The 12490-nt window shown below is 44.2% G+C and overlaps 1 protein-coding gene across 1 annotated transcript in view; it reads left to right on the top strand.

The window, feature by feature from the left end:
• LOC121288391 (ectonucleotide pyrophosphatase/phosphodiesterase family member 7-like) overlaps nt 1-12490 on the top strand; it is a 51920-nt gene that overhangs the window by 7316 nt on the left and 32114 nt on the right. Inside the window, 2 exon segments of the mRNA XM_041206944.1 lie at nt 7352-7539; nt 7542-7634. Of these exon segments, the coding sequence (XP_041062878.1) occupies nt 7352-7539; nt 7542-7634 (281 nt within the window).

Here is a 12490-nt window from a genome sequence, read left to right on the forward strand (position 1 = left end):
TACATAGATATGGAGGGTTGTAAGGGCTGGAAGTTGATCGAGAGGTAAGGAGTAATGCAGGGACTGGAGGAGGTTATGGAGATAGGGATCTTTGAAGCAGCTGGGGGAGATTAATTAGATATGAGGGTTGTAGGAGCTGGAAAAGGTTACAGAGTTAGGGCATGTTGTAGAGTCTGGAGGAGCTTACGGACATTGGATGCTTTGTAGAGACTGGATAATTTTACAGAGATAGGGAATGTTGTAGGGACTTGAGAAGGTTACCGAGATGAGGAAGGTTGTTAAGGCTGGTGGAGTTTATGGAGGTGGGGAGGTTTGTTGGGGCTGGAGGAGGTTACAGAGTTAGGGAGCATTGTAGGGGCTAGAGGAGTTTGCAGAGATAGGGAGTGTTGTAGGGGCTGTATGAGGTTACAGAGATGGCGAGGGTTAACATTAGGATTAAGGTTAGGGTTACAGCTGGTGGTAGAGTTAGATATAGGATGAGAGCTAAATCTGCATTCATGTTAGAGTTAGGGATAGGGTTAGGGTGAGAGTAAGTTTGAGGGTAAGGATTATGGTAAGGGTTAGGGTTCGTGATTTGGCTATGGTTAGAGTTCATGTTAGGGATAGAATTATGGTTATGTTTACTGTTAGAGTTAGGGTTAGAGATAGGGTTAGGGTTAAGGATCGGATTAGGGTTAAGGATCAGGTTAGGGTTGGAACTAGTGTTATGTTGAGGGTTAAGGTTAGGGTTAGCGTTAGAGCTATGTTTAGGGTTAGCGTTAGTCCTGCATTTGTGGCAGCATTAGGCCTAAGGCTAGGACTTGGGCTAAGGTTAGGACCGGGCTACATCTGGAGCTGAGGCTAGGATTTTGTGTCTGGAACTGCACTTTTACTGAGCTCTCAGAGGGAGTTTTTTTGTTTGTATTTTTGGGTTTGCTGTCAGGGTTAGGGTTATGGTTACAATTCGGGCTAAGATTAGGGTTAGGGTTAATGTTAGGGCTATGGTTAAGCTAAGGGTTATGGTTTGGGCTAGGACTAGGGTTAGTGTTAGGGTTAGGGCTAAGACTAGGGTTAGGGCTAGTGTTAGGGTTAGTTTTAGGGTTAGGGTTAACTTTAGGGTTAGGGTTAGGGCTAAGACTAGGGTTAGGGTTATTGTTAGGGTTAGGGCTAAGGTTATGGTTAGGGTTAGGGCTAAGACTAGGGTTAGGGTTATTGTTAGGGTAAGAGCTAAGGTTAGGGTTAGGGCTAAGAGTAAGGTCAGGGTTAGGGTTATGTTTAGGGTTAGGATTAAGCTTATGGCTACACTTCAGGCTAGGACTAGTGTTAGGGTTAGGGCTAAGACTAGGGTCAGTGTTTAGAGTTAAGGTTAGGATTTGTGATAGAGGTTAATGCTTAGGGTTCAGGGTTTAAGGGTTACAGGTTTGGATTTGATTTATCACAGAATCACAGTGCAGAAGAAGCCCTTCGGCCCATCGAGTCGGCACCGACACGTAAGAAACACCTGACCTACCTACCTAATTCCATTTACCAGCACTTGGCCCATAGCGTTGAATGTTATGATGTGCCAAGTGCTCATCCAGGTACTTCTTAAAGGATTTCAGGCAACCAGCCTCCACCACCCTCCCAGGCAGTGCATTCCAGTCCGTCTCCACCCTCTGGGTAAAAAAGTTTTTTCTCATATCCCCCCTAAACCTCCTGCCCCTCACCTTGAACTTATGCCCCCTTGTGACTGACCCTTCAACTAAGGGGAACAGCTGCTCCCTATTTACCCTGTCCATGCCCCTCATAATCTTGTACACCTTGACCAGGTCACCCCTCAGTCTTCTCTGCTCCAACGAAAACAACCCAAGTCTATCCAACCTCTCTTCATAACTTTAAATGTTTCATCCCAGGCAACATCCTCCTCTGCACCCCCTCTAGTGCAATCACATCCTTCCTATAATGTGGCGACCAGAACTGCACACAGTACTCCAGCTGTGGCCTCACCAAGGTTCTGTATAACTCCAACATGACCTCCCTACTTTTGTAATCTATGCCTCGACACGTCAAGGTCCCTTTGTTCCTCAGAACTTCCTAGTGCCATGCCGTTCATTGAATACTTCCTTGTCAAATTATTCCTTCCAAAGTGTATCACCTCGCACTTTTCAGGATTAAATTCCATCTGCCACTTATCTGCCCATTTGACCATCCCGTCTATATCTTCCTGTAGCCCAAGGCACTCAACCTCACTGTTAATCACCCGGCCAATCTTTGTGTCATCCGCAAAATTACTAATCCTACCCCCCCCCACCCCCACAGTCATCTATGTTGTTTATATAAATGACAAATAATAGGGGACTGATGTGGTACGCCACTGGACCCTGGCTTCCAGTCACTAAAGCATCCTTCTGTCATCACCCTCTGCCTCCTACAACTAAGCCAATTTTGAATCCACCTTATCAAATTACCCTGTATCCCATGTGCCTTTGCCTTCTTTATAAGTCTCCCATGTGGGACCTTGTCAAAGGCTTTGTTGAAATCCATATAAACCACATCAAGTACACTACCTTATCTACACACCTGGTCACCTCCTCAAAATATTCAATCAAATTTGTTAGGCTTTAGATTTAGAATTAGTGTTAGGGTTTAGGGTTAGAGTTGCTTTTTGAGTTTTGGATTAGGGTTCCGATTATGGTTATGGTTATGGTTAAGGTTTAAGGTTAGCATTAGGGTAGGGTTGGGTTTGGGCTGGGGGTTAGGGCCACGACAAGGATTAGGGTCAGGGCTAGGTTAGAGTTATGGTTAGGATTGTAGGCAGACTTGTCCTACAGGCGTGGCTTATGCATTGTGGGCATGACTTAAGCCTTGTGGATGGGCCTTAAGGCTTATAGTCTTTCATGGGACATGGGCAACTTTGGCTAGGCCAGCATTTATTGCCCATCCCCAATTGCCCATGTGAAGGTGATCCTTATTGAATTGCTGCAGTCCATGTGGTCTCAGTACATCCACAGTGCTGTTAACGAAGGACATTTTTTATCTTCATTTATGGGATATGGATGTCGCTGGCTAGGCCAGCATTTATTGCCTATCCCTAATTGTCCTTGAAGAGGTGCTGGTGAGCTGCCTTCTTGAACTGCTGCAGTCCATGTGCTATAGGTACACCCACAGTGTTGTTAGGGAGGGAGTTCCAGGATTTTGACCCAGTGACAGTGAAGGAACTGTGATGCATTTCCAAGTCAGGATGGTGAGTGACTTGGTGGGGAACCTCCCATCTATCTGCTGCCCTTGTCTTTCTAGATGTTGGCGGTTGTGGTTTTGGAAGGTGCTACCTAAGGGGCCTTGGTGAATTCCTGTAGTGTATCTTGTGGATGGTGCACACTGCTGCCACTGTGCATCAGTGGTGGTGAGAATAAATGTTTGTTGAAGAGGTATCAATCAAGTGGGCTGCTTTGTCCTGAATGATGTCAAGCTTCTTGAGTGTTGTTGAGTGTTGAGTGCAACTTGCACTAATCCAGGCAAGTGGAGAGTATTCCAAAACACTCCTGACTTGTGACTTGCAGATGATGCATTATCTCATCTCTTGAGTTCAGCTCTTTTGTCCATATTTGGACTGGAGCACTTGAGTCTTGTGGGCGGGTCTTGGGCGAAACTCAGCTCTTGTGAATGAGTCTTAAATCTTGCAGGTATGGCTAAAGATTTATTGACGTGGCTTATGGTTTGTGGGTGGGCTTATGTTTGGGTTATGCTCAGAGTTTGTGTTTGGTCTAGGACTTGGCCTAGAGGTGGAGGTAGGGTTAGGGTTAGTATTGGGTCAACTATAGATTTAGGATTATGGTTAATGTTCAGGTTACAGTAGGGTTAGGGCTAGAGTTGGGGTTAGGGTTAGCACTAAGACCAGGGCTAGGGCTATGATTAGGGTTAGTGCTGCACTGAAGTTAGGGTTGGGTTAGGGCTAAGGTTAGGGTTAGGGCTAAAGTTAGGGTTACATTTAGGGTTATGATTAGGGTTAGGATTAGTGTCTGTGTAGGGTTTAGGGTTAGGATTCGTGTCAGTGTAAGGGTTAGGGTTATTAAAAGTAGTGAAAAAAATGTGCGCTCCTGCCAAAAATAATGTGCCTCTCGTGCTGCTAGGCTGTGATATTAAGATTGGGATTAGTTTTAGGGTTAAGGTTAGGTGTTAGGATTTAGCGGTAGTGTTAGGGAGTGATTTAAGGACTTTTGTTGTGATTTTAATTTTTTAAAATTCATTCACAGGATGTGGGCTTTGCTGGCTGGGCCAGCATTTATTGCCCATCCCTAGTTGCCTTTGAGAAGATGGTGGTGAGCTGCCTTCTTGAACCACTGCAGTCCATGTGGCGTAGATACATCCGCAGTGCTGTTAGGAAGGGAGTTCCAGGATTTTGACCCAGCGACAGTGAAGGAACGGCGATGTGTTTCCAAGTCAGGATGGTGAGTATCTTGGAGAGGAAACTCCAGGTAGCGGTGTTCCCATCAGTCTGCTGCCCTTGTCCTTCTAGGTGATAGTGGTTGTCTAAGGAGCCTTGGTGAATTCCTGTAATGCATTTTGTAGATGGTACACACTGCTGTTACTGAGCGTCTGTAGTGGAGGGAATGAATGTTTGTGCCAATCAAGCAGGCTGCTTTGTCCTGGGCGGTGTCCAGCTTCTTCAGTGTTGTGGGAGCTCCACTCATCCAGGCAAGTGGGGAGTATTCCATCACACTCCTGACTTGTGCCTTGTAGGTGGTGGACAGCCTTTGGGGAATCAGGAGGTGAGTTACTCGCCGCACGATTCCTGACCTCTGACCTGCTCTTGTAGCAACAGTATTTATATGGCTAGTCCAGTTCTGTTTCTGGTCAATGGTAACCCCCAGGATGTTGATAGTGGGGGATTCAGTGAGGGTAATGCCATTGAACATCGAGGAGCAATGGTTGGATTCTCTCTTGTTGGAGATGGTCATTGCCTGACACTTGTTACTTGCCACTTGTCAGCCCAAGCCTGGATATTGTCCAAGTCTTGCTTGCATGTGGACTTGGACTGCTTCAGTATTTGAGGAGTTGTGAATGATGCTGACATTTTGCAATCATCAGCGAACATCCCCAATTCTGACCTTATGATGGGAGGAAGGTCATTGATGAAGCAGCTGAAGATGTTTGGGCCAAGGACATTATCCTGTGGAACTCCTGCAGTGATGTCCTGGAGCTGAGATGACTGACTTCCAACAACCATAGCCATCTTCCTTTGCGGTAGGTATGACTCAAACGAGCAGAGAGTTTTCCCTCTGATTCCCATTGACTCCAGTTTTGCTAGGGCTCCTTGATGCCACACTTGGTCAAATGTGGCCTTGATGTCAAGGGCAGTCACTGTCACCTCATCTCAGGCGTTCAGCTCTTTGTCCATGTTTGAACCAAGGCTGTAATGAGGTCAGGAGCTGAGTGGCCCTGGCAGAACCCAAACTGGGCATCAGTGAGCAGGTTATTGCCAAGCAAGTGCCACTTGAAAGCACTGTTGATGACCCCTTCCATTACTTTATTGATGATGAAGAGTAGACAGATGGGGGGTACTTAGCCGGGTTGGACCTGTCCCGCTTTTTGTGTACAGGACATACCTAGGCAATTTTCCACATTGTCGGGTAGATGGCAGTGTTGTAGCTGGACTGGAACAGCTTGGCTAGGGACACAGCAAGTTCTGGATATGCTACTGTTATTAACATTTATTTGAGTCATTTGTGAAATGTTTTGATTTTCTGACAAAATATCCATAGCATTTTTTGTGATATACCATTATTTTTATGAAGGTTGAATAATTTTTGAGTCATTTGTGAAAAGACTTGATTTTTGGTGAAAGGTACTGATTTCAGTGAGTTGAGCATTTTTGTGATGTACTACTGTTCTTATGAAAGTTCAATAATTTTTGAGTCATTTGTGAAAGATTTTGATTTTCTGGCAGCAATACTTATTTCAGTGAGTTAAGGATTTTTTGTGATATATCACTGCTTTTATGAATATTTGTTTGAATCATATAGAAAACGTTCGATTTTCTAGATAAAAATGTCCTTATTTCCACGAGTTACGCATGTTTTGTGATGTACTATTATTTTTAAGGAGGTCCAATAATTTTTGAGTTATTTGTAAAATGTATTTTTTTTTGGGAAAGAACAGTGCCTATTTCAGTTAGTTAAACATTTATTTATGTACTACTGTTTTTAAGGAGGTCAATATTTTTGTGCCATTTCTGAAAAGTTTTGATTTCCTTCCAAAAAGTGCTAATTTCATTGTACAAAAAGAACAAGTAAATATCTGAACACCTGCCAGACCACTCCCTTTGGATTATTCAAATACACATAATGGCACTAGCAGTCAGGAGAGAAAATCCAGCAACTAACCTGTAAGTAGTTCACAATCCCTTTAAATAGCAATGGTTGGGAGTGGGGTGGCATTATCCTCAATGTCGTTCAACATCATGTTCACCTGAAAAAGCTAAGAGGGGGTGTAGGATGGAGCTACGAGGAGAGATTGGATAGGTTGGGGTTATTTTCCATAGAACAAAGAAGGCTGAGAGGTGACTTGATTGAGGTGTACAAAATTATGAGGGGAATAGATAGAGTGGACAGGGTAAAATTGTTTCCCTTGGTGCAGAACTCTAGAACCAGGGGACATAGATTCAAGATAAGTGGCAGAAGGTATAGGGGGGACATGAGGAAGAAGTTTTTTATGCAGAGGGTAGTGGGAATCTGGAATTCGCTGCCCAAGTTGGTGGTAGAGGCAGAAACTTTAAACCCTTTTAAAAAGTCACTGGATCTGCACCTAAAGTGCTGTAAGCTGCAGGGCTATGGGCCGGGTGCAGGAAGATGGGATTAAAAGGGCACCTGGGTGTCCTTGGGCTAGCATGGACAAGATGGGCCGAATGGCCTCCTTCTGTGCTGTAACTTTTCTATGGTTCTAAGGTTCTATGGAGTGTGGTGTTCCAAAATAGCAGTGCTGTCATAAAATCAGTATTGCACACTGTCAGAACCCACTGTTCTAGTCATAAGGGTTGCCCAGGTGCATATGCCTTTACCAAGATGGCACCCAGCACAGTTTCCAGTGGAAATGTGTGCCCACACCTTAGAAGACATTTTCAAGCATTAGAAGGCAGCATAGTGCCTAAAATATGGGTGCCATAGAGCTCACTTTCTCCCCAGTCTGTTCAGCACAATCTTGTAGTTTGAATCCATTATATTTTCAGTCTCTCCTACCCTTTGTTAATTCCATTCCCTCAATATATACACGTGTCTAAATATCAAACTAACAACTTGCCATACTTGATCTTTGTTCTTTCACACCAAGATAAAAGATGTACTTAAGCAATCAAATTCAGAAGAATGGTTCTCTCTGTAATCATTCCCTCTTTCAGTTGTTGGACTTACCTGTTTCTATTCGATGCTATCATTGGAATTGCTATGAAGTCTTTAGCTTTTATTTCACTGCTAACTGCAGTGACATGTCTGCCAATCCAACTGAAAGAGAAACGTCAGAAAATGAATAAACTGCTGTTGATTTCTTTTGATGGATTTCGTTGGGATTATGATCAGGATGTAGAGACACACATTTGGACTATTTAACAATAAAGGGAGTGAAGGCAAAATACATTAACCCACCATTTGTAACGATGACATCGCCTTCCCATTTCACAACAGGTGAGGCATCAAAGCAAAGTAAATCTTTTACATGAAAACATAATGATTAGATTGAACTGTGCCACTTGCTTACTACTGAATTTAGTGTTATATATATGAATATTGTCGTAAGATGTTTTGAAAAATAATATTTTTTCAGGATGATAATAGAAGTAACAGAAGGCAATTGAAAAGGTTGGTTCAAAAGGCAAAGATTAGCAGCCAACAGTAATTGAATCCTAAAACATGTTATAAATTTCTTGCAGACAATAAAAAACCCCCCTGAAAACAGTGTATGAAACATGCTCTCCACACTCTCGGCAGCGCATTTTAGATCCTACCACAAACTGCATGAAAGAGATTTCCTCGTGTCGACATTGCTTCTTTTTCCAATTACCTTAAATCTGTGCCCCCTTATTCTTGATCTTTCCACCAACATCTATCAAATCTCCTCTCAACCTTCTCTTCTCCAAGGAAAACAAATTAAATTCTCCAATCTATCTATGTAACTGAAGTTCCTCATCCCTGGGACCATTCTTGTGAATATTTTCTGCACTTTCTTTCATGCCTTCACATCTTTTTCTTGTGTGTCGCCCAGCACGGGACACAATCTTGTACTTGAGGCTGAACCAGTGCTTTATACAAGGTTAACATAACTTCCTTGATTTTATACTCTATGCCCATATTAATAAAGCTAAGAATGCTGCACGCCTTATTAATCACTCTCTCAACCTGCCCTGCCACCTTTGATGATTTATGCACATATACACCCAGGTCTCTCTGCTCCTGCACCCCCTTTAGAATTGTACCCTTTTATATATTGTCTCTCTGTGCTCTTCTGACAAAATGAATCATTTCACACTTCTCTGCATTAAATTTCATTGGCCAATTCTCCGCTCATTCCACTAAATTGTCTACGTCCTTCTGAAGTTCTATACTATGCTCTCCACAGTTCATAATGCTTCCAAGTTTCATATCATTCACAAATTTTGAAATTTTCCATGGCTTTGGCCAGGATTTTGGAATTGCAGGGTTTCCCGGCCCACCATTGGAATAGTCAGTGGAGAGTGCTTCGCTGCCAGTTCTAGCTGTCCCTCACTTGGGAAGAAGTCTCACCTCAGTGAGCTGCCAGTCAATCTGATTGGCCAGCAGCTTCTCTAGTACCAGGAGTGCCAGAGTACCAGTGGCTAGAGCAGCCCTCAGAGTCTAAGTCCTGGAGTCCAGGACCAGGTAAGTGTGGGGATCTCAAGGTAGAGAGGGAAAGTGAGACCCAGGGCAGTGGGCAGATGCAGTGGGTGCAGATGGGGGTGTTGGTGGAAAGGTCAGGGGGAATGGAGCACCTATGGGAGCAGACCTTTTTGGGGTGTCCCCAATATTGGTGGCCATTGATGTAGGTGACCCTCCTCCCTGGCCGAGGCCTGAACAGAGTCAATTTCTATGTTTCCCCTATGCTGTTGAACTCCTCCCTCCAGCCTAAAAATTGAGACTGGGCATGAAACGGTTCTTAAGATGGCATTAATTGGCCACCTAAGGGCCTGAATTGAGGTAAGAGGAGGTGGGCTGGGCTATGTCTCAACTGGCCCACCGTAAAATGGTTAAGAGGTCAGGGCAGGCCTGTGGGAAGGCCATCCAAGGAATTTCACAAACCCACTGCAACCTGCAAAATTGCTGGTGAGGGAATGTAAAATTTTGTCCTTTGAGTTCATCATCCAGGGAACTTTTGATTTGTTTACCTGCTTTTCCACTTCATGGAAATATAGCTTGTCTATGTCCAAACTATCTCTTCTCTACAGGCAACCCATAGTTCAGATACTGTTTTGCCTGCCAACTTTTGATCTGGGTTAGATCCACTCTCACTCCATTGAATTTGGCTTCCCCCCAGTCAATTATTCTTTCTCTGGATTGCTCCTTGTCCTCTTCTATAGCTAATCTAAACCTTATGATATAATGATTGCTCCCCATAAAGTTCCACTGCTGGGTACTTGATCAATTTGTTCCACCTCATTACCAAGAATGAGGGGCAAGGTTTTCCATATGGCACAGGAATAATTGAAGGGGGAATGCATCCCCGCCAATACTGGCTGCCCCACAGCCATGCAATGCTCCGAACAGGAGTTGGCTGATCTGATTTGCAGTAGTCCAATCAGCACCAGGATCGAGCTGTGGCTGGTACTGGGACTACAGGCAGTCCCCGAAGAAGAGGGGTGAATGGAGGCTGGACTGAAGATAAGTCCAGGATATTGGTGGGATCTACCTGGCAGGCCCTAGTAAGGTGCTGAAGGGGTTGGGAGACCAAGAGGATACATGGAAGGGCATAACCTTGTGGCAGTGCCTCAAATGGACACAGGGGATCCCCAAGATTGGTCCCTCCCTTGATTGAAACCAGCCTACAGTCTAATAGCTGCCAGGCTACCCACCTGACATGTGAATAAAATACCAACAGGGCTGGGTTGAGGTACTTGAATGGCCATTAATTGGCTACTCTAGGGTCTCAAGAGCAAGCGGTTTGTCCAATGCCTCCACCGTGCAATCTCCCCCCTCCCCCCAACCCTGTAAAATGGGAGACAGATCAGGGTAGGTGGGTAGACGGCAGGCAAGCCACATGCTGCATTTTACGAGCCACCATCTTAATTGGGCTCAAGTAGCCCCTCCTTTCTTGTTGGACTGGAAACATACTGCTAAAGAAATTTTTTCTGAAATCACCCTAGGAACTATTGTACCTCTCTGCCATTTACACTATTACTATACCAGTTTATATTCAGATAATTAAAATCTACCATTATAGCTACTCTATAATTCTTGCACCTCTATGTAAGTTCCTTGCAAATTTGTTCCTTCACCCCTCTGGGGTATTCTCTCTTTCCAGAACAGCAATGCTTCATCAATACTGCCACCCCTCACCCTTTTCTTCCTTTCCTATATTTCCTGAACACCTTGTATCCAGGAATATTTAACATCCATTATGAACACTCCTGCATTTCCTTTAGCCAGGTCTGCGTTATAACCACAACATCATAGGAAACTGCACCTGTAACTCGCCAATCTGATGTACCACAAGCTGTGCATGCACAGTAACCCTAATTTGGACTTTATTCCTGTTTGGATTGAAGTGCAATCATGTACTAAAAGGGCCATAATTTTTGGCTTGTCGAGCAAGCGCCTGACCTGAACAAACAAAAAATGATGTGCTTCACGTTGGGTGAGCGTCCAATGCTATCGCGCATCCTCGCGATATTTCGGTCAGCGGGCATGTGGGGGTATTAGCAGCGCACCCGCCAACAATTAAAAGGCCTATTGAGGCCATTAAAATAATAATTAAGTTCAATTTTTCGCTTTTTCCTCCAACCTTATGGTTGATGGGCAGGCGAAAAGGCCAAACAGCCTTTGGATTTTTTAGGAAATCTCATCCACAGGCGGGATGAGGTTTCCAACAGCAAATAAAAATGTTTAAATTTCATTCATAACATGTCATGTGAGTGGGGACATGTTTTTTAACATTTTAAAATTCTTTAGTTTAAATCTTAAGCTCCCTGAGGCAGATCTGTGCCTCAGGGAGGTTTTCCGGTGTGTACTTGCATGCATGCACAAGTTCCCCACTCCCCCTCCCCCTACTCCCCTCCGCACCGCCATCCACCCCCCACCCCCACCACAGGCATGGACAGGCCTTAACTGGCCCACCAACGTGCAATCATGGTGGTGGCCCAACTGCAGGTGGTGATCAGCTTTCCGACCACTCCCGCTTGCCCCCGGTGAGCCCACCATAAAGGGGCAAAATCCTGGCCAAGAGCTTACCTGCCTTGACGTAGTCATGTGACCTCTGCCATGAGGCACTGACTGGGAGCAGCCATGTTGCATTCAGAACTAATAAAGACAGAGTACAAGAAGCACTGTGCTCATTGAGCTTGGTAACATGGTATCAGTAGAGTTGAAATTGAGTTGAAACCTACCTACTAAAATAGGAACAAAGAAACATTCAGAGTTGCTGAAAGCTGCTACAAAAAACACTGAAGAGGAAAAGCAAACAAAATAACCAGGCTGTAGTTGAATCATTGGATGAGTCACAATGGCTATGAATTTTCCTCTCCCAGCTCTTGTCAAAATGAAAGGTGATATGTAGTAGAACTGGCAGTTTTACCACTAGCAACAGCAAAACTATGATACTGTGAAATTTAATTCACAAGCTGGAGCAAATACGAGTAGCAACACTTTTAACATGACTGGGGAGAGACTGATACAAACTGTATTCCATCCTAAATCTCTCCGAAAAATGGGAAAAAACAGACCGCAGAATTATTGAAAGCCTTGAAGGCATGCTTTGAATCCGAAGTGATTGTAATTCAGTTCCAGGGAGCAGAGTCGGAGGGCGGAGTTCCAGAGCGTTAAGTATAAAAACCTTACCTCGGGGATTCGCGGCCTAGATCCAGGGAGCAGAGTTGGAGGGTGGAGTTCCAGAGCGGTGAGTATAAAAACCTTACCTCAGGGATTCAAGGCCTAGTTCCAGGGAGCAGAGTCGGAGGGCAGACATCGTGTCCTAAAAAAAATTAAAAGTGGCGTCATGGTAAATGTGACCTGATTGGCTGGTAGGGAATCTACACTGAATTTGAAACTAAAACATTATTAAACTAATTAAACCAAATAAATTAACCACTTAATTAATAAGTAGAGGGTATCTAGACCAGAAGCAGGGGATTACTGTTCTTAGAATTTAGCATTTATAGTAGAAATCTAGCCCTAGGGAATGTATAGTTAATAAGGTGTCAATAAGCAGTTCTTAGATTTAAATTAATTTATTAAATAGTTCTAGAAATGGCAGTTGCTGGGTTGAAGTGCTTCACCTGTGGGATGTGGGATGATGCTTCAAGTGTCCCGGACAACTA

The sequence above is a fragment of the Carcharodon carcharias genome, chromosome 15, assembly GCF_017639515.1.
Source record: "Carcharodon carcharias isolate sCarCar2 chromosome 15, sCarCar2.pri, whole genome shotgun sequence".
Taxonomy (NCBI): Eukaryota; Metazoa; Chordata; class Chondrichthyes; order Lamniformes; family Lamnidae; genus Carcharodon; species Carcharodon carcharias.